Source organism: Puntigrus tetrazona, chromosome 3, assembly GCF_018831695.1.
Source record: "Puntigrus tetrazona isolate hp1 chromosome 3, ASM1883169v1, whole genome shotgun sequence".
NCBI lineage: Eukaryota > Metazoa > Chordata > Actinopteri > Cypriniformes > Cyprinidae > Puntigrus > Puntigrus tetrazona.
Window position 1 is genome coordinate 24,601,592 of NC_056701.1, and position 23,278 is coordinate 24,624,869.

The 23,278-nt window shown below is 37.7% G+C and overlaps 2 protein-coding genes across 2 annotated transcripts; one reads left to right on the top strand and one right to left on the bottom strand.

The window, feature by feature from the left end:
* Positions 1–13,007: 13,007 nt before the first annotated feature.
* Positions 13,008–16,650, top strand: s1pr5a (sphingosine-1-phosphate receptor 5a). Its single transcript, XM_043235192.1, has 2 exons — positions 13,008–13,165; positions 14,261–16,650. Exon 2 carries the CDS (start codon positions 14,473–14,475, stop codon positions 15,670–15,672), a length of 1,200 nt encoding a protein of 399 aa, XP_043091127.1. The 5' UTR covers positions 13,008–13,165; positions 14,261–14,472; the 3' UTR covers positions 15,673–16,650.
* Positions 16,651–17,648: 998 nt separating this feature from the next.
* On the bottom strand, positions 17,649–23,175 carry spc24 (SPC24 component of NDC80 kinetochore complex). The gene is made up of 6 exons (XM_043235193.1): positions 22,348–23,175; positions 21,413–21,606; positions 21,159–21,303; positions 20,876–20,980; positions 18,047–18,123; positions 17,649–17,966 (listed from the first exon to the last, which is right to left on the bottom strand). Exons 2-6 carry the CDS (start codon positions 21,585–21,587, stop codon positions 17,860–17,862), a joined length of 609 nt encoding a protein of 202 aa, XP_043091128.1. The 5' UTR covers positions 21,588–21,606; positions 22,348–23,175; the 3' UTR covers positions 17,649–17,859.
* Between the last annotated feature and the right edge of the window lie 103 nt (positions 23,176–23,278).

Consider the following 23,278-nt stretch of genomic DNA (forward strand, 5'->3'; position numbering starts at 1 on the left):
CTACAATATTTTTAAAGAAACAATACCCACTAAAGCCGAAGAAAGCTAAACTGGTAAACACGTATTACCTGCTCAAAGGTACTACAGCTGACTTCTGCTTCGGTTTAAAGGAAGTAAACCCATGTGACCCCCGGTATCCTGCAGCAGTACCCAAAATAAGAGTTTTATCCGTCTGCAAACTCATCTTTTCTACAGCACAAAGCATTCTCGATTCCTGCATGTCAAACGAGGATAAGGCGTAATTTAGATAAGAGTATCTCAGGATCCGTGGAAACAGGCAAATGCCTTTGAAAGGGCTTTCTGATGTAGTTCAGGAGTATTTGATATTTACAATGTTGTTTCTGAGTAACAAAAGGATGAGGAAGTGAAAGAGTGAAATTCTCAGTGCTTTGAAGAGAGGCGTTAAAGGGTTTTCCATTCAATGAAAGTGATGCTGTCATGGTAAAAAAAGAACATCATAAAAACTGTATTCTGTGCTGTATACAGTAAGTAAGTTAAACCATGCAATAGCTAAGAAGCAGATCAAATGTATTGAAGTCTATCTTAAACATTCCTCTTTGCTGCAGAATACGTTCAAGGAATATTTGACAATTAAACAAGCAAAATATTTAAATTTGTATTAGAATTAATAGTTTATTTTTCAAAGCATATACGAATATTGAAAAAATGCTTGTACCTGCTAAACATGCATTGTGAGTCAGTTGTGATTAAAAAAAAGAAACTGCAAACGAAAAAAAACAATTTCATAAACGACACCAATGAACTTTAAAACTCGTCCTTGTTTTTACAAAAAAAGCTCATGTGACATGAATTCTGGGTTTCCATCCAAAGCGCGAATTTAACCTAAGTGCAAAACTGTATTACTGCTTAAAACATTCGTGAATATGAATTTTCATCCAGCAAGTCAGAAAGAGAACTCAATCATCCTCCCTGGCACTAAATACCAGTAAGAAGAGTAGGAGAGGCCGCTGAATGTAATAAATGTAATTTATAATGAATTGCTTGCGCCTCAGAGCAAGCAGATGAATTAATGCGGTCATTGCTCTCTGGGGTCTGCTGTTTGGGAACACAGTTGTGTAAGACAATTATACAGAGATGCCTCAGTGAAAGACTTTGCTTGGGGAAATTCATAACGGCCATAACAATATGCTATGCAACAAAATCATTTTTTTCCCACATATTTATGCTTTGATTTGAACGAAAACAGCGTATCAGTGTGGCACGATATAGAGTAGTTTTTTTTTTTAATTTGCGTACACAAAATACAGATTGAACCACTGATGGCAGATGAACTAATCTGACGATGCCTTTCATATTTTTCTGGACCTTGACAATGTTCATTCCCAGAGCTTCAATGGGACACTGTCCAAAATATCTTTATGAGTTTGGAAGGACATGGGGTATGTCCGTTCATGACAAAATTTTCAAATAAACACATTTGTACATTTGTCGTAGATTAGCTACGGATGCATGAACTACTTCTATTGCATCATTTCTTGGTCACTAGTAACTAGTAAAGAGCTCCATAACAGGTTAAATGCAGCAATGCTAAAGTTTCCTAAAACATGTTGAAATAAAGTTTCATAAACTGAATTTGAAAAGTTTTTGGAGAAACAGCACAGCAGAAACAATCTCTCGTAGAGCCTGCAAAGAGCTCCTTCAGATTGTGGTTTTGGAAATAAATAAAACAAGTTACAGGAAGGTATGTGATGTGGAGCGGAATAAGCCTTACTGGTAAGTAAAACTTTCCTCCGATAAAAAGAGACACGGACGTCAAAGCAATATTTCTTTACATATTTTCAAAAGAGCTTCCTGTCCCCTATCCAGGCCTCCATATGTTTCATAGCCGTCTCAAATATAAAGGAACGCAGCAGGGATTGGTTTCCTTAAGACCATTAGAGATCATGTAATGACAGGCCTCACTCTCCAACCCCCAAAACCAACAGAACAGACGCAAGGCCAAGAAAGAAGAGGAGAGAGCAAGAGGCCGAGAAAAGGGAGGAGAACAAAAGAGGGGTGAGAAGGATGGAAAGGGTGGAGAGGGTTTGGGAAATTGCCCCTTTAAAGACAGAGATGAATCTCTGGCGGATCCCGGGGTCTGCTAAATTACTGGCTGCGCAGACTAAAGCTGAGAGGAAACAAACCAGTGTAATTTAGTATTTAGTATGTACAGTGAAAGCAGCGACACCTTTCTCTAAAACATCTGCAGGTCACTATGCATTCTATGTTTAGAAATATCTCCACGTGTAGGAGCATTAATGAGCATACACATTTACAAGCACTTCAAACGAAGACACGCTCTTGCAGAAGTGTGAAACTGAGCTACAAACAAAAGTATGCAAATATATTCATACGACGTCAAAAGTGGTTGTCAAAATTAGACACATTACACAAATCTATTCCAGTAAATGAGACACTTTGATTCTGACTGCCTGTGCTGAATGTGGGCTGACGACCGTGTCAGTGATAATGTACATTTGGGATTTTCACATTAAGAAACGACATAATGATTCGACCTTATAGGAAACGCCACTAAACATTTATACAAAACTCAAGTAAAACTGCCTTCTTCCTGTAGAAGTCCTCTGGAAGCTGGGGACAGCATCTAATGAGCCTTGAGGAAATAGCCTTGCATGCACAGGAGCCTAAACAAGAGCACAAAACATAATCAGCAACAGATAAAAAAAGAAATACGACAAATCTGAGAAATAACAGGATGCTCTTGATAACAGCCTCGATAACGTCTGTGTATGGAGATCCTCACTGTTAGCACTATCAGGTCAGGTACTGATAACGTCTGACCCCCTGTTTCCCAAATGCTGATAAGCACATTTTTAATACTGTCAGGAGTGTTTGCAAGCATGTATATACGTATATATATATATTTATGTGTATATATATATATATATATATATATATATATATATATATATATATATATATATATATATATATATATATATATATGTGTGTGTGTGTGTGTGTGTGTATAACACTTTAGTGTCATTGTGTTGTTCAAGTACTCAAACATGGCTAACATTGTCAAAACTTCCTAGCATCTAAAATAGTTTGCCACAGTAAGGGTGCTGAAAGTCACAGCTACGCCGCCCCGAAAACCACAGCTTCATGGTGCAAAGGTTTGTGCTTGCTTGCTTGTGCTCGAAACAATGTCGCAAACACAAATGTGAGAACTGCGCTCAGTAACAGCTTGCATTTAGTGGAACAAGAACGCATTTAGCATCTAGCCAAGGGACTGTGAAATCTATAAACGTGATACCGGTCTTTTGCAGAAGTTGTTAACCAACGATGCATTTGCTTCTTTCAATAGCATTCAGACTGTACAGACTATATATATGCGCTTCAGTCACAAAATAAACTCTCAATGATTATTTTGCTTTGGTCAATATCACAAAAAAAGGTTATCGATCGTTTAGCACAGTTATAAGCATACGGTTTTCTCATATATGAAGAGCAACAATGTGCGAATCAAAATAATCGCTATATTGAAATATTGGCTAACAAAATGAAGATAAACCGGATGTTTAGATCACACCGTATGTGTTAGATCAGGGACAGAATGGCTTTTCAGTTCTTCAGCGTGAACTGGAAGTGAGAAGGAGCTACATCTCACAGAAGCTACCTTTCACATATGTGACAGATTTCACATCTTCTCAGCAGAGTTCACCTGTTACACCTGTGCATTGTGTTTCCACCTGGAGCTCACTGATTACTGCCAACAACCGTTTGTATACAAATTATTAGTTGGTATGCGGTTATTTCCCAGCCTGTGAGACTTTGGTCGTTAACAACTAACTGCTGGTAGACGCCTGCACATCTCGCTTCATAACACCCGAGATGTGAGAACAAAAATCCTATTGTTTCTGATTTATTTATAACGAGGCACCATCTGAAAAATGAGTTTTGCACGGGTGAGTGGATTTTTGGAAGAAGACTCTCTCAGTTGGCAAACAACCGTATTGTATCTAGTTGGTTTGTCAGCGCAGCCAAGCTTCCATCTGAGAAAAAAATGGTTCAGTTTCAGGTAAAGTGTATGTGTGTGTTTTTTTGTTTTTTTTTTGCAATTGACAGATTCGGTCGACAGATGCGAATGGAAAACAACAAACTCAGTGACCCCTATTTCTTTCTGCTTCCTCAGGAAATCCTACAGGGCCACTTTTTTTCACTTTGACTGCCATTTAAATCTCCAAGGACAAAGCTGACATGCCTGAGAATGGCTTATGGGTAATATAGAAAAGCAAAACTGAGGTTTAGGATGATCTAGATCAGTGACTCACCGTTGGTTTCGCTTCAAGACTGTCCATGTTCCAATGTGTGAACCAATACAGTACGCAATTTTGTTCAAACATTAAAATGTATTACTTTTTTTGAAGACCACCGAGCAACTTGCCTATTTTCTACAGAAGACAACATAGTGTTGAGTTGTCTGGTTGCTTGACATAAAAAAGATATGGAATATTATTATACATCCTTTTAAATAAAAGCATATTCATTCAAAAGTACTAGCTCTGTGTGATTACAACTAAATGCATTTCTTGGTTTGCATTTAGCATCGCTTCTTTCTGCAATCCCATGAGAGCAGACCTGTGACCCACCAGATGAGAACCATTGATATAGAGAGTGATGTGGTTCATATGAAAAATAGGTCATCTATTTAGAGATTCTGAAGACGTTTGGAGGAAGATTAGAAGGAAAGACCAAAGTCTTGGCCTCATATTTTTGTATAAGGACCCCCGTCATCACTATCCACGTATGCATCTAACCAGAGGCCAGCTGGTCAATTAACTTAACACAGTCCAGACCAGCTTGAAAACCACTAGAAAACACACAAAAAATGTTGAAATGATAAACATGGCTTGTGGCCAGAGGAAGTCTAATGCCAAGACAGCATTTGGAGACGTTTTTGATGAACTGCACTGTATGTTTAAACTACATTTCTTTATGCATGACTGAAGTAGCAACTAGAAAATTAAGTAAGTTTGTTTCAGTACAGATCAAACAGAACCACAGTGATAAAGCACAAAATGATTAAAGACCTGCAAAAATTGTAAAAGCTAAAATACAAAAACATCAATACAGTAATTTAAGAATTTGTGCCCCCTTGACATTTAAAAGGCAAATGCATCAAACACCTATAATAAACACCCACACTTTTGACTCAAAACTGTAAAGTTACTGAGAAACACTTCACTTTCCCATGAGACAACTAACCCCAGTCTGTTCCATAGCATGCTCAACTGGTTTTATTGCTTTCCTTTGTCACAGTGTCAGTGATAAATAGTCTATTGTGGTATAGTATTTATTGAAAGGAAATGTAACTCTCGGCTAATGGAATTTGTTTGTATTCCATCTTAAAGCCTGTTTGACATAAAGACATTATGTGAATGACGTCAGCATTCCAGTCCCGTCTGCCAGATGAGTGTATTTCCTGATTCACCGTGAATGTAAACACTTCGACAGCAGAAAGGACATCTGCTCCTAATGAACTATGAAATAATATCTCCACATATTCCTTTTGTCTTTATTGGTGGCAATGAGACTGTAAAGTAAAGTATATGTTCAAGCATGTTCATTTAGCGCGTAATTAAATTCGGTCAATATTTTTGGGGGGTTGTATATACGGTCTGTATGTTAAGCATGCGTTAGTAAGTTATATAACCACCGTCACCCCCATAAATCACAGGAAGCGTCAAAATTACGTTTTTATCTTGAAAAGCGTGCATTGTGAGTGGCAAAAAGCAAACTTTTTTGGTGTTCAGACAGCCAAGGTGGGACTCAGGACGTGTTTCACTAGGGTGGGGAAATATTCCAGTTTTAAAGCCAAATAAGCCAAGCCAAATAAGTCCTGAAAGGGAGTTTAGTATGAGTGCACCTTTCGTGTGTTTTACAGAAATTCCCCACATTATCCTCTCCTATAGTTTTGCCAAATAGTAAACCAACCGCGTTATTTTTTTTTTCCTTCGTTAATGAACAGTTCACTGAGACTGCATGAGCTTTAATGATTTCCAGAGGCACACTCTGAGTCAGCCAATAACAACAAAGCCACCAAAGGAAGAGTAATTCACTTCCTGTTGCTGCAGTGCCGTCGTGACCGGATAGAGCCCGGTCCACAGTCCGTAAGGGCCATCACGCGGTTCATGTGCTCATCTAAAGAGCAAAGGCTTGTTTTGCATAACAGCGAGACACAAGCTGAGTATAAATCCACTACCTCACCTAATATCAAAGGTGGATTGGGTAATGGAGCGATTCTGGAAAAATCTGAGGTAAGGAGCTGTTTGAGGCGGGTATACACCAACACGGACCTCCCAAACTTTTGTTTGGAACACCAAATGTTATTGAAGAAAAGTTTGTACTTATTACATTATTGCGGGCTTGACTGCTTAGTTTCAAAAATATTTTGAAGGTTTAACTCCCACGTAGTATTACATACTTTAAGATCCGTCAAATGAGGCAGAATGCATTGAAAAAAAGGTTTCAGCCTGTGTTAATGTTGTTTAGGAATATCGAGCAACATATCACTCAAGACCGCAAACTGAAAAAATAAAAGCCAATAAATGCAACTTGATTGAACCCTGCAAACCGCCCTGAAATGCTTTGAGGGGGATTCAAAGCGAATAATGAAACTCTGGAGTAAGACTTGCTAGTCTCGTAAAATCCCTCTTTATTAACCATCTAGACGCCTCAAAATTAAAGTGAGGATCTGATTTTTGTTCATTCTTTATCTAATATTTAGCATTGCTAGCCTGTGGATGTTGTTAGTTCCTAGTGACGAGGCATCATTAGATAATAGATGTGGCGTTTATAGTTGTTTATATCAACTAATTTACACAGTTATCCCAGAATTACCAGCACTGAGCGCTTTGCACCAACCACAACTTACCAACCACCCTATTTCTGCTTCACTCAAGAATCTTTATAACCACTTTGAAGAGGTTTTCATCTTCGAGCTGCCATCTTTTTAATACACAACAGGATATTTGGATGAGAACAGTCTAAACACTGAATGTCTCCTCCATTTACGACCCCTTATGTAGTGTGAATTTATATTCGCAGGGCTTAAAGCTGTTAACGTTTTCTACGTCACTTTGGATCTTTGTTTTGACTCATTTCTCGTTTCTCTGAGCAAATAAACTCTAGATCACAATGTGTATATATACCATTCATCTCAAGAATGTGTTTATATTTGATCTCTCTACTATGCCAGACCCCCTTAGTTGTCTTCCAGAATTAAACACAACTATTTTTCGGAGATATTTTTGGTCATTGGAGCTGAAACAGCCTCAAGTGCCAAATCATTGGCGTCTGGATCTGATTATGAGGAAATTACTCAAAAAAGCGAAAAGGGCCATGTGTGAACATGTGAACTTTCAGGCACTTTCTGTGGGGGTGGATGTCTTTAGCATCTTAGAAAAGCATTGTACGCTGTATTTCTTTCCCATTGTTCGGGACATCACAGAGAGAAATTAAAAGAGCACCCTTTTGAAAAAAAAAAACAGCATATGCTGGTTAGGTAGGCCTTGAAGCATGAATGCTGGTTTGAGCTTGTTAAGCTGGTCCTTAGCTGGTAATGAGCTAATTCAGGATGGTCATAAGATGGTCCTGAGCAGAAACTTAGGAACAGCTTGAACCAAGTCAAACCAGCTAAGAATCATCTTAAACCAGCATCCTTGCTTCATAATCTACCTAACCAGCATATGCTGTTTTTTCAACACTGCAGCCCAAGAATAAAAGGCCACAAACATGACAAAAACATACAAATACACATTTAAAATCGAACCAATTACCAAGATTAGCAAATAAACTCTTAGACTCGGTTAGTGAAGTGTTCAGGTGTGCGTTTCCCAAAGGCAAATAGACTTCAGTGGAACTATAACAATGTGTGATGATTTTGAGATACACACCTACTATCTCACAACTATCTGCCTGATTGAACAGCAAGCCATTTTTTATGTATGCCCATTTGAAAATGAACTGAAATATGACAGGTTTTTTCTATGACGACATAAAATTTGATGTCCAAATGCAAAAATGAAACAACTGTGAGACTATAAGAAGTTTGTTTGGGTAACAATGGAGCCATAACCACGACAAAACGTTACTTTTATTTTCTTCAAACAAACCAAAATATTCTTAAAATTACAATGTGATTTCTGACAGCATCAAATCGGAGCAACCGTTTGCTAAATACCATTTCATAAACTTCAAGGGGAGTCGTGATTTTTCAGAGGGGTTTATAGACTTCTTAAAAATGGCTTTCTCGTGAGTCACAGCCATCCCACTCCTGTAATCCCGCACTTTGAATGTGGGAAAGCAAAATTTCCCTCCATATTTCGTTCATAGGACTGAATCCCAGACTAATGACTAAATACAAAAAACAGCCTTTTGTATATCAGCCCCCATATGTGTGGAGCTGTGGGGTTGCTGGACTGCACAATGTCACGGACCACTGCATCAGCGTGGTAGATGAGGTCAGCAAGTATGTGACAAATAGAGGAGAAATAATGGAGGACGTGAAACTATTTTGTCAATGGAGAGGGAGGTAACTGTGTATGTACGAGAAAGGAATGACGCATTATCTCTGGTGACTTCCGGGGCTTATCAGAGAATGTGTTTGATAGATAGCATAGCAGAAAGAGAAAGAAAAAGAATACGGGAGGGTATTAAAGGAATAGTTCTCCCAAAAATAAAGATCCTGTCATCGTTTACTCACACCTGTTAACTCATAATTAAAAGGGAACTGACGCAAAAAAAAACACCATATGACCATGTGACTTTCCTCACTATTTTTTTTTTAGCTATCAACACTGTTCTCACATTTCTCACGAGCAAATGTGCTCAAATTATGTTTGATTTGAGATAAAAATGATAAGTAAAATATTGAAGCCATAATAGTTTTAGTGAGAAACAAACTCATAATTAGACCATTTCTATCTCAAAGCAAACGTGATTGGAGCACATTTGCTCATGAAAAATACGAGAATGTGCTGTTAATAGCATATGCATGCCATTTTTGTAGTTCGTGTGACTTTTGTAGTCCATTTCAGAGTTTGTCAGCGAATAATAACTAGCTAATCACAGCATGGTTTTCATTTTTGGCTTTTCCTTTCACTGTTGGGTCTAAGAATGTGTCCGGTTTAAAAGAAGTAAGGTACTCAAAAGTTCAGAATCAAAATCACCAAGAATGCACAGCAAATTCTAACCAACGATACAAGTTTTGTTTTGGTTTTTGTGCTGTTTCTCTTGAGCGGAAAGGAATTGGTCAAGAAGTTCATGCAGGAAATGAGAAGGTTAGTAGCACTACATAAAGTCTATAGTATACATGTAAACTTTCAGCATAATCAAAGCGGTCCCAAATGGCGGTTTCTTCCTGTGTTTATTTGTACCAGAAATCCCTGCTGACCACAACAACATCCATTGCCACGGAACACTCTTTTCCGTCTCTCTCCGTTTCGCATAAAAGGAAAATCTGATCTGGCAGTGAAAGCGGCACATTCAGATGCATCCAACTGTAATCTAAATTTCACAGCTTGAGACCTGTCAATACAAGCTGTGAGGAGAAAGTTCGATTAATAAGGCGAGGCGATTTAGGCTGAAAGCTGCAAACACTAAAAACGCCAGACTAAATCAATATATTTCCATGTACAGGGTTCGTTTTTGTCAGTCAAACAGAATCCCACCGACAGATGATGGCTGAATGTCACGATAGGAGGCCAATTCGAAAAACAAAGGGCCCATCATTCAAAGTTTGATGTGGCCGTGATAGGCTCGCTGCGTTTAACCAGCATTCTGGCCAACGGCTGTTTACTGAACACAACATGGTTGAGTCACTTTGAAGACAGACAACACGGCTTCAAATGAGACCCCAAAGAACACAAAACAACAAATGACGGAAGAAAAACTAATCAAAGGTCTTCTTTCAAATAACAACATTCCAATGTTAATCGCTGTTCTTCTGAGACGCCACCAAAACACATCTTTAAACAAATACAAACAATACCAACATCATTTCAATTATTTCCATTCCATTTGGAACTTTTTAAAAATGCAATCTAAACATTCAAAAGTTTCAGCTGGATGAACATTGGTTTAAAAGCGCTAGGTTTTAGCTATTTTCGCTAAAAATATACATAGAGCAGGTCTGCCATTATTTGTGGTGGCTAAGGCTTTTAGACAGTTGGGCAGGGTCACATCCACCCCCTCGTAGGACACAGGAAGTCTCATGACCTCATAGGTCCAGCCTTTCCAGCAAGCCAAGGATAACAACGCACAAATATAACTTCTACTCCGAACTGTCAATGCTGAACTCTCTCGAACCTAAGGAAGCACTTATTATAAGGAAACCTAAGAAAACATTTTCAATAGAAATCTGATAAGCCTTGACTTCATGCAGATGAAATCACAGCGCTGTTCTTCTGACTTGGTAGGGAGTGTCAAATATATGAAATGTTTCTCAGATATTAATGTTGAATTTGGAAAAAGATCTGGGATGAGTCAAGGTCTCCGCAGATGGAATAATGGATTTATTTAACGGTCATCTAAATGTTTGTTGGTTTGATGCAAGTTCAGTAATTCCAGTGGCCAGTGAGAGTCTTTGTGTGACAGCACGGCGGATTTAATTACTGAAGTTTAATGGCGTTTTCCCACACCACCATAGCAGCATTCAGCTAAGGGAGTGTCTTTCCATCACTCTCAACCACAAATAACAACAGTAAAATGAATTGAAAGAGAAGGCTGAGCTGTGTAAACTTTGTGTATTTGGCTAACTCGATTTTGCCAGAGAATACAATTCAGACTTTGTCAGTTAATTCGGATCATTTGAGTTAAAACTGTGATTTCAAGCATTTTAACACTTCACTGATGACTCGAACACTTAATTGATGAAATTTCAGTCAATTGAATAAGACAGTCATCACACCGGTAGAGAGCTGAATGGCCCATTGAGCTCCACGACAATGCTTGAGTGATGAATAAAGACAATAGAAAACACAACAAACAAGATTACATATGTAGTTTACCTATACTGTAGCAGTTTCACCTTTTACACACACACACACAATTGGTGTAGACACAATGTTCACTCAGCTATTATACTCATTAACTGCCAGTTCAACTAGCAATATCTAACACATTGCATTAAAGATTAAATTTAAAGTTTTTTTTTTTTATATATATATATATATATATATATATATATATATATATATATATATATATATATATATATATATATATATATATAGTATATATATATATGTGTGTGTGTGTGTATATATATATATATATTTTTTTTTTTTTTTTTTTTTGTTAAAGGAGATTTTTTTTGCTACTTTAATAAAGCAATTTAAAATTGAAAAAGCTGAGTCCTTGACCAAATGCAATTCTGAATCTGTAAGAAACTTGCACTGACTGATCTTAAAACATATCAACGCATTAAAACGCATTTTTATAAAAATGACTTCTATTTCGTAATTGAACTATGGCCTAATCCTGGTTTAAGATAAGCCCTGTCTGTTCAACTGGGCTAATATTGTTTTACATTTTTATTACGTTTTCAACATTTTGAGTTATGCATCGGTAGCCTCAACGGTTAATGCCATTGGTAAAATGGCCACTGTATGGAAAAATTATCACACTTAAACTTCCATCTGGAATTGCACATACTTCTACTTTCACATCTGCATCATAGGAGCACCAGACATACAAGTGTCTGAAACAGGAGCCAGGAATCAGGGTGAGCCAGCAGTCTCTGTGGGGAGTATCAGAGCTGAGTGCCTGATTATCAGGCCTTTGTGTGTAAATGTAGGTAACATGCTGAGCCCAAGATATCCAGACACAGCAGGAGCGATGAGTCTGTCTGCTGGCTGGAGCTTCTCGTGAGGAGGTGGAGCCCCTCTGATATTGCCATTAGAGGAGCCTGAGGGCAAGAAGCAGAAAAGACTGATAAAGCAACTCTCCGTTCACGTGTGGCACCCGGGCCACCCACCGGAAAGCAGCAGAATGTGCAGAGCACCGAAAATGTGAACAGGTGAACAAGACGGATCTCTCCCATGTGCTCAACGCCTGCCAGTAAGCACGCAGCGCTCGGTACTTTTTCCTATTTCATGTCACAGGACGACCAATCCATCTTCCATATGTTTTCAAGATCTCACAGTTGCAAAAGTGGCCATTTTTAAAAAACCAAAGCGACGACGTTCAACGTTCAGACAGGGGACACGGTGTTCCTCTCGACCGCTTTGTTCGGCACGGCCCAGTATGACCTCATAGGTGCTTCTCAAGGAAATCCCTCTCCCTTCGAGGTACAATGACAGAGTTTCCTGTTTAAGAAAGCAGGATCCGGCCTCTGACTTACTCACACTCTCCGCTGCCTTATGTAATTACAATGCAATTCCAAAACTGCTCGTGTTTTTACGTATACTTGCGCATCACATACTCAAAATAACCGGGGGGTTATTTATTTACTTATTTAGTCACACTAGTTTATGCGCCTGCTTGCACGTCAGAATGAAGGAAGAGAATACTGTAGAGGACAGTAAAGCTCAAAACATCCTGCACTGCAGTTCTTAAAATATATAAAGTATATATATATATATATATATATATATATATATATATATATATATATATTTATATAAAATATATACATAAAGTGGTCCTCACTTATTTGCTGCTAATAGTTAACATTATGTATCACAAAAAAATAAATGTTTTATAAAGAAATATTTAAACTTTAATCTAAAAAAAGACAGTTCAAAGTAAAAAGTAGCTACTAAAATACTTGATTAAATGTGCCACAAAGATATACCAAAATGCTTCAAACTCACAAAAAGAAAACCAGAGTTATTTAGGTAAGATGTGCATTTTTATGCAACAATTAGATCTGAACAAAATAATTAGTCACGCCACTGACCTACATATATAATGTCAAAGTACATTCAAGTTAGCAGAGCAATTCATTCACCCTTAAGTGCTGCATCAGCAGCCACAGACAGAAGACGAGAAAAGGCGAGCGCCAAGGCCAGCCCACTTCAGGACGAGGCTCGATCCCGGGTTCGGCTGGCGGCCGGAGCGCGCGTCAGTTGTGCGCGGGACACGGCCAGAGGTAGTGCGGCGGAGGAGGGTGTTCGTTTCGTCGTCCTTAACTTCATCTGTAAGTACACGAGCGTTTGAACGTGGGCTAGATTCAAGCCGGTTTAGGAGAACTCGGGGTTTTGCATGGACGCGGACTTTTCGTGAGTGGCAGACCGGCTGGGGTTCGCTGCGAGCAGTTGGTAGTTTATAAAAACCAGCGGCGTATTAATAATTCAGCCTGTGCGCGAGAGTGCCTGAACCATCAAGTAATCCTCTTAATTTGGTAACTAGGATTTTCTTATGGGCAACCGTATAGACTAGTATTGCAATAAACCACGAATGAAATTACCTGCAAATGTTTTTTTTGTTTTTTTAGAAAAAAAAAAGGATGAAAAACTAGGAAGGAAAGATATTAGGCTAGATATTATATATATATATATATATATATATATATATATATATATATATATATATATATATATATATATATTTTTTTTTTTTTTTTTTTTTTTACAGTAACTACAATACTAAAGGAAGCTAATGTTTTATCTGTAAAATATCTATATTATCAATAGTGCAACATTTTAAAAGTTAAAATAGGCTAATATTTTAACAGTCTATTCGCTGTCACATACATTTCATGTCTGTGAATACACTTCATAACACTCACTGTTTTCTTTTCACGGTAAAGGTTTTGACAGCATCAGTTGATTTTTTTTATCAGTTTTAAAATGAGTCAGTACACTGTAAAATATACAACGCATTTATTTGTTTTCCTTTAATTGTAAAGTCATAATTAAATACATGCAGAATAAAATGCCCATTCTTTTAGATACATTTATTTATAGATTTTTTTTTACAGCAAGCTACTGTATATTTTAGTGTACTGATCATTTCTATCCCTAATGCTCAAACACAATACATTTTCTAAAATCATTCCTTTGAATTCATAATTAAATGCAGGCTGTAAAAATGTCCATTTGTTTAAATAAAAACTAAATCTACACTAAAATATTGACTATAATTAAGCAATTAAAAATGTTAAATGCTAACTATTCTATTAAAGTTTTTTTTATGTTATGCTTCATTTTCAAAGTGTGTTTTTATGTTTTGTTTGTGGTTGAAACATGTTTTCCATAATTATTTAACATTATTTTCTAATGCTTTATTTCAGTTCCCTCTGGTGGCTTTTGAAGATATAACAAAGCTGAGCACCAAGAAAGATAGAAGTGAAAACATCAACTCAAACGAGCCTACGAGGATTTATTGCTACCGTGTTAAACCCTCCTGAGAGTTGCTTTAAGTGCTTTGCTGGAATATGGCAATAAGAGGGACTACAGAGATCCTTAAAACCCGTCTTTAAGGACAGCAGAAGAAACAGGAAGAATGGAAGCCTCATACGCCGCTAGCGCCGCCGTTGCTCCGACTCCTCCACCAATCACCTCGTCCCCAGGTTACCTGCTCAGGATGTTTCGGGAGTATCAAAGCAACGCCGTCATCATGGCCCATTACAACTTCACCGGAAAGCTGAAAGAGAACAAATACCGAGACGGACTGAAACCCGAGGCCATCGTGTTTCTCATCATCTGTCTTCTCATTGTGGTGGAAAATGCCATCGTTTTGGTGGCAATATGGAAGAACAAAAAATTCCACATGCCCATGTACTACTTGCTGGGCAGCTTGACGCTCTCAGATTTGCTCGCAGGCTTCACCTACATGGTGAACATCGTGACTTCTGGCGCAAACACTCTCAAAATGACTCCAGTGCTGTGGTTTCTTCGAGAAGGCGGCGTGTTTATCACACTTTCTGCGTCTATCATCAGTCTCCTCGCCATCGCTATCGAGCGACACGTCACGATGGTCCGGATGAAGCCGTATCAAGGGGCCAAGCGAGGCCGGATGTTCGGTTTGATCGGCGCGAGCTGGCTTCTTTCGGTGCTCCTCGGCATTCTCCCCATCATGGGCTGGAATTGCATCGGACATCTGGACGAATGCTCCACCGTCTTGCCTCTTTACGCCAAGAGCTTCATCCTCTTCTGCATTACGGTGTTCACCCTGGTGCTGATGTCCATTGTGGTGCTCTACATGCGCATCTTCCGCATTGTGAAGTCCAACACCCAGCGGTTAGGCTGCGGCCCTCAGCGCAAAGGTCTGGCCAGGAAGTCCCAGAAGTATCTGGCTCTGCTGAAGACGGTCACCATCGTTCTCGGGGTCTTCATCGCCTGCTGGTTGCCTCTCTTTGTGCTTCTTCTGCTGGACTTCTTCTGCCCGGCTCAGGGCTGCGAGGTGCTGTTCAAAGCGGACTACTTCCTGGGTATCGCCATGATCAACTCGCTCCTGAACCCCATCATTTACACCCTGACTAGTAAAGACATGCGGAGAGCCATTCTGAGACTGGTCTGCAGCTACTGTCTGATATCAAAAGATGGACAGGTGAAGAAGTTTGGCATGCCTTTCCTGGACTGCAGCACCAGTAAGGTTGAGGTGCCTTCACAAAGGCTGGAGGGCTTGGAGACGACGGTCTCTTCTGGGAACTTCACACCATCCACTATTAAAGCTATTTACCCGAGGATACTGAAGAGCTGAGGAAGAACAGCGCATTGAGACGATGCTGCCTTAATGGACAGTTCAACTACTTCATGCTGAATATTTGTAAAACCGGACAAGTACGAGGTGCTCGGAAATGAATTCAGAAGACGTTGGATGAGATGGAAGTCATAAATGTTGCGTTTTGGACTATAGAGTAGAAGACTTGGATTCCTCCGCATGCATTATAGCAAACCACGAGGTTTCCAGAAAGCGTGGTAGACCAGACAAGATTTCTTTTTTACTGTGATAAATACCAGTGTTTAAAATGGATTGTCTGTGGGTCAGACTCGCATTACAAGAGCTGCGGTGCCTTTTTAAAAATAGGAGGTTCAACGGCAAACAAAAAGCGGTTATACAGCTGAACGTGATGCATTGTGCAAATGTGCTCTGCAAAGAACTCCTCAGATGTTATACGAGTCTCGCGTGAGCATTTTCAAAAATAACGAGCCGGTGCTGTTCAGAGATTTTGTGGTGAAAACACGCACAGAAAATGACTGGTTGGTGCCTCCACACACAAGCACGTTAGTCCTCGGGCATTTTAACAATACATACGCAGGCAAATAAAAACTATAAGGCAAGCGACTATTTTTAAATCGGTAAATGTTTCCTTTTATACTTGTACTTTTGGGTTTTCATGTTAAAGCTCCCCTTAAAAATGTAAGTATGCTATACTTTTCTATATTTTTGGCTTATACAGGAAATATAGTTTCGGAGACGCAAGCTATATAAATATTGTATATTTTATAAATATTGTGAGAAAGTTTTTATGTTGTTGTATGGAATGGCATCGTTCATGTGTAGCAGTCTGCAGTGATAAAAACAGCACTGACATTCAAGCAATATTGCATTTCTGTAAAACTGTCTGTGTACTGAAAACAATGCATTCGTGTGTTTAAATGTATTTTGTCGATCCTAAATTATGAGCCTTAAAAACAAATCTTTTATAAGTGCATTAATTAAAAGTGTTTTCTTGCATGTGTTTGTCTAGTCCCGTATATATGAGACAAGTTATTTATTTTGCACTACATGAGTTTTTTTTCTATATATTACATTTGTAATAACACATAGTCATTGTTTCCCGTGAGAAATAAAACAAATATACATACGTAGGTGTATGTAAATACAGAAATTGTCCTCAGATACAGTGGAAAACCCATCTACGTCTGTGTTCAGAGCATTTTTTTTAATTAAGGTTATAAGGCGGCAAATAGCCTATAAATGGAGCGTTTTACAAATTGAATCGAAATGGTTAAAGTACGCAAAACAATTAGAAAAAAAAAACGCTCTCGCTGTGAGTTTAGCTGATTTCCAGTTGCATCAATCACACTCACCACATGTTAACCGAGCAGAAACTAAGCTATATTGTGGTTTTTGCTTTTCACACGAGCCACACACATAATTTTCTCACTGTTCTATCTTTGCGAAAAACCCCACCGAAAAAAAAGGTCATATGCTCGTGCCAGTCCGGATGTTTATTGAAGCAGAAAAGGCATGTGCCTGCACCTCAAGGGCACGATGTGACTCATTTTTGTAGTTAAATGAGCAAAGGTTAAATTGGTCACGCAAACAGAGCAAGGTGACTAGGCTTTTAAGAGAACACCCATCCTTGTGCACCGGCAGATATTAAACCTGCCCGCTGTTAAAGTTAAAAGGGTGAAAGTACTAAAAGAAAAGATTGTGTTGTAAAAATTTGTTTTGTAAATGATATAAAATCATTCTGATTTCTGAATGAAAGTGAAACCATATCTGAACATGTTATAGCGTACATCCTCACACTTTATATTTGAAAACATCTATTAAAATATTTAAATAAACCTTAGGCAGAAGCTACGCAAAATAAGTGTTTTAATAATTACCTATCTTGAATACACACACTAAAAGATCTACAGCTACGGATCTCTATGTTTTTAAATATGCAGCATGCCCTTTGTTTTTAGTTTCTTTGTAATATTTTTCAGAAACCTTGAAAAGTCTCAAGTATGTAAAGTACGTTTAATTTCATTACATTACATTTCATCACAATGTTGGCAAAAACTGATTTGAAATTTCTTCTAGGGGGTATTTTGTGAACGTATAGTGACCTCTTGTGGTGTGACAGTCGGGGGGGGGCAACTGAAGCAAATTTATTAACAGAATTACAGAATAATTACAAAGACAGATACACGCATAAAAACGAACAGTGATCTACCATTCGGTATTAACCAGGCTCCACAGGTCGTGGCTGATCTCGCAGGCTGAGCGGGTGGATGTGTCTATGTTAATGGGGGTTGCCACATCTGCGCCGTAGTGAACTGCCAAGAGACAAAAGAGATTACACGCGGTCTGGAACATGAAAGCGGTACATTCATCGCATGAAGTAAATGAAGACTACCTCCTTTAAGTATGTGAGGATCTGTGTCCACCTCCAGCTTTATCTTGGTTACTTTAAAGTAGAGCTGAGCGACGTATCTAAATCAAGGGAGCAGCAAAACAATACAAAACAGACTTTTTTTAGTAGACGTGAACATTTTAAAGCAGTCCGGTTAAACACATTTACAGGCATCAATATATTACCTATAGTTTAACCAGACTTTCCGTCGCTGTTAAAAAATATTTCCGAGCATAATTAAAGTAAAGTATACTCTGTATACAAAAAAAGTCCTCCAGATCCTGCAAATTTTAAAACAAATGAAACGTTTCCTGATATTTTCAGGCTTTCCATGACCGTGTGAACATGTTTGGAAGAAAGAAGTGTTTTTATTCATGAAGGATGCAGTATATTGAACAAAAGTGATGTGACATTCTACTCCCGAAGTCTATCGAGCAGTTTAGCAATCAGAAATGTTCGGTGTTCGGCATTAAATCATATCAGAATGGGACTGGAGAAATGATGCTGAAAATTCAGCTTTGATCACAGAAAACACTTCAGAGATGACTGTTTCTATCGTGCTCTGATCAGATGACTGAAAAACCCTTCGATAGGCACCTGGGAAGGGTACTTTTAGAAAGCATTACAAAATACGCGTTTAAATAGTCGCTTGAAGCATATTTTGTAAGATTACAGCTAAAGACAGGATTGCATTGAAGTTGTGTTAGCTAAACTATGAAACACAAAGGGTCCTCTTGGGAAAAAAGACATCCACCAAACATAGAGCTCAAGGGCACCATGTGACTCATTTTTGTAGTCAGAGGAGCAAAGGTTAAACTGGTCACGAGAAGGTGACTGCGCTTATGAAAGAAAACCCATCCGTATGCAATGACTGATATTAAACTTCCCACAGTACTGGAATTAGAAATAGTGAAAGTACGGAAAGAAAAGATGAGGGAAAACAAAAAAAAGAGGCAAGGCAATTATAGAAAATCATTTGGAATAAAAATGAAGCCATATTTGAATATGTGTTATATCTTACATCCTCGCACTTCGTATTAAAAACTATCTAGTAAAAATATTTAAATAAACCTTAAGCAGGAGCTATACGTTTAATAATTAATAACTATACACACACACACACATTAAAATAAATATACATCAACATATAACATATCTCAGCAACACTTTACAATAAGGCGTCGTGTGTTAACATTAATGAACAATGAACGATGCATTTGTTAATGAAACATCAAACATGTTAATGAAAATACAATAATTCATTGTTTAGCAATCGCTGAAATGATCAATAACTAAGATTCATAAATGCTGTATTATTTATTGTATTGTTCAGAATTGGCTCGTGTTAACTAATGTACCTTATTGTAAAGTGTTACCCATATATCCATAGTTTTTACATTTTCTCATAAATCCTAGAAATTGGGATTTTGTTCTCCAGCAAAAAAGAAACAATACAGTAAAAGTGTAACAATAACTTTTAAGAATCATACACACCAAAACTGAAAGCAAACCAAACGCCTGTTCCCCCGAAAGAGAAACCCACTTTCACGTTGAAGCGAGTTACTATCCATCTCTTTATATTTTGTTCATTTTATAGAAATAATATTTTTATTAATATAATCTTGAGAAATCGCTGTCTCAATTATTATTTAAAAAGTATCAAAAGAATACTTAATTTCATTAAAACCTTTTCAAAAATAGATTTTACATTTTCGAAAAATAATATCCACCAAACATAGAACTTGCATTTTTCACTGCATACTATTTTTAAATCAGATTTCCATAGTATTTCGTGAAGGAAAAAAATGCTAATTACTAATGACTGATGCTCAAGAAGGCCACACAATAGTAATAAGAGGCTATTTAGTCTTCTAAGAAACGTAAGCAGCTTCTGAAGGGCAGTGCTAAATTACTAAAAACATACACATCCTGTTCAAATGTTTACACCCCCTGCTTTTAATGCATTTTGCAGTAAATTTTGGCATTTTGTAATATTTGTATATTTTTCTTAGTGTAAAAAGATGGATCTTAAAATCATTAATTTATCATCAATTGTTGGAAAGAGTTCACGTGTGCAGAAGATGCTGGAATATTGAGAATGTGCAGGACCTGGAGGATTTTTCTGAAGAACAGCAGCATTGGTTCACTTCCAGGATAAAACATTTCCTGATAATTTACTTGCCCTCATATCACCCAAGATGTCTTTTCTTCTTCAGTTGCAAAGCAATTAAGCTTTTTTGAGGAAATAATAGCAGAATTTCTCTTCATATAGTGAATTTCTGTAGAAGCCAGTGGGTTGAAGGTCCAAATTTGAAGGCTGCTCGACACAGAGCTAGTGCAAGATGAAAAACGTCTATATTTTTTAAACAGGCTGACTGTCTAGCTAGAACCTTTCTCCTCGCCTGGGATGATTTTAAAGCACTTCCAAGCTATATTTGAACTGCAGTTTTGACCTTCAACCCGCTGGCTCCCGCTGAAGTCCGCTATATGATAAAATAAATAAATAAAAATCCCAGAAAGTTTTCTTCAAAAACCTTAATTTCTTTGCGACTGAAGAAAGAAAGACACGAACATCATCTTCATTATCAGGAAATGTTTTTTTCCGGAAGCAAACTACTCCTTGAATTGCTCAGGAAAACATCACAAGACGTGAAAATTCAAAGGGTACGTGCATTTTTGTGCAATGACATACAGTTGCTCGTATTTTGTCATTTAAATACGTAACTAAGTTACATGCATTTCGTTACTCCACACCCCTGCACGTGACAGAGGACTGAATAAAGTAGGCATTACAAACACGAGTGAAGGAAAGCCAGCTCGGCGCTTGCTTACATGGCTGAAGGGATGACCTCGGTCGTGTCCTCATCCACTTCCTGTTGCAGAGTCTGGATTTCCTGCTCAGTGTCTCGGAGTCTTTCCAGCTCTTTCAGCAAGAATCTGACCCAAGCGTCAGGGAAACTACAGCAAACAACCGAACTAAAGTGCATAATCAGGTTTTAATTATTTTAAATGTCCTTTGTGTGTGTGTGTGTGTGTTGCAAATAAAGCTCATTCTGATTCTGATATGGCCAATTAGAGAGCTGGTCTCAAGGGAAACATCACACTTGAAGGATACTCCTGCTCCGAGTCCAGGATTTGACTTTTGGAAAGGCATCGCTGTACTTCCTGCTCCATCCTCTCCATCTCCTGCGCCATTTGGCTCTTCTGCTTCTCTAAATCCAGAAGCTTCTGGCCGACCACTTCCTCTGCATGCACAAGATCTTTAAAAAGGAAGACAACACAGGAGAAAAAAAATGATGTGGTATTATTTATTAGTGACGTTTGTTGAGGTGATGTTAATTAGTAAGTTAAGAAGTACCCAAGGAATACCGTTTAAGAGCTCGGTGGTGGTCTTCTTGGTCTTGACGTGGTGGTCGAAGAAGTCCTGCAGCTTCTCTCTCGCTCCTTGAAGAGCGCTCTCTGCCTTGCTGCTCTTGATGAACTCGATCAGCGCTTCCCCTGATTTCTCGAGGTCATCGTCATGCATCCCGTCGTTCTGGGACATGTTTGCATTAAGAATGACTCTGGAGAAAAATGCAGGACGTACAGAGGTGAAGCTACAAGCCATGACAGAACCTTTTCTTTTTTTTAACTCGAGCAATACGTCATAGCTGACAAGCTTCACAGTATACAATCAATACCACATTTACAGTAATAATAATTGATTAGCCAACAAGTTAAAGGAGTGGTGAAAAGAAAAAAAGAAATATAAATATTAATAAACATAAATAATTTAGACTGAGTTACAGTCGATGCAGACTGGACGTCAAATCAGAAACATGAAGGCTACTTTTTATTGAAGTTTTGCTGCATGTTTTTTTTTTTTTACTAGTAATAGCCTTATTTACTGTCACCAAATTAACCATTTTTATTTCCACAAATGCTTAAAAATTCCCTCAGAAATATTACAATTTTATTAAATATCTAGTTTTATTAAATAGCTACAATACAACTCCATACACGGCATACAGTGCTTATAACACTAAGCATTTTTAGTTGATGCTTTATTTTTACACTTTAAACAAAACCTCTTAAAAAAATAACTTCGTCGTAATTAAAAACTAGCTCTGTTAGCTTTTAACGTATATAGGCTAAGTACGAAATATTATATACTATTAAAATTACACTGTTGCTGAGCAAACACGAACAAAAACAAACCACACTGTAACGCACGCATTGACTGAAACACCGATCTAAAGAACAATTATTGATAAAACACACAACAGAGACGTTTATTGCATTATTTTCAGAGTAAACAGCCTCACCCGATACATGCGCTGTTTATCCGGATTTCAAACAGGCGGCTGTTTGGCGCGCTTTCCAGAAACGCGCCTGAATAAAAAACAGATTCAGTAACTTTACTTCAAGCTGTTGTATCCACCCCATCGTGATCAATGTGTAATGCTTTCAGTTTTACATGCAATACATAATGTGCCCTTCTAATATATTCTAGGCTATTTTAAATAGACGCTAAAATTACTATCAGGCAATTGTTCGAGATAGCTAAATCGCGCTGGTCAAAACCAAAGCCCTCTCTGGTCTGTCAGAGCGAAGGAAAGCCTGAGATAGTTGTGTCATCCCTGAACAAATCGCGTTTATTTCTCATTATAATGTAATAACAGGAACACTGTTTAACATTAAACACCATGCAGTCTAAAATCTCCGACATGAAAACATATGTAACGTTAAAAAACATATAAATAGTACTTTTTTTTAATATAGTAAATACTATGTTTTTGAACCGTGCTATAATATAGTGCTTCCATTAAATTGTTGTAAATCTATCATTGTTGTGGTAATATAACACATAGCAATATTATAAACAAATTACTAAACCTAATACTGTAATAAAGTTTTCCACAACTATATTATACTGCAATACAGTTCACTGTGGTAAAAAATATTACAGTATTTATTATCAGTTCAATATAGTTTATACTTAAGTATGCTGTGGCATTCATTAACAAAGTGTTGCAAATATTATAATATATACAGAATTATACACTTTATTATAGTATTTATGTGGGTTGAAAATTACGTTTTCTCTATGAACCAACCAGCTTTATAGGTTGCAACAATTTTATGTTTGCACTTAAAAACAAAATATCTGGATTGTTATATTTAAAAAAAAATGAATCTTAGTTTCATCTACACTCAGTAACTAAAAACAAACTAAATATACCCAGAGTTTTCCCC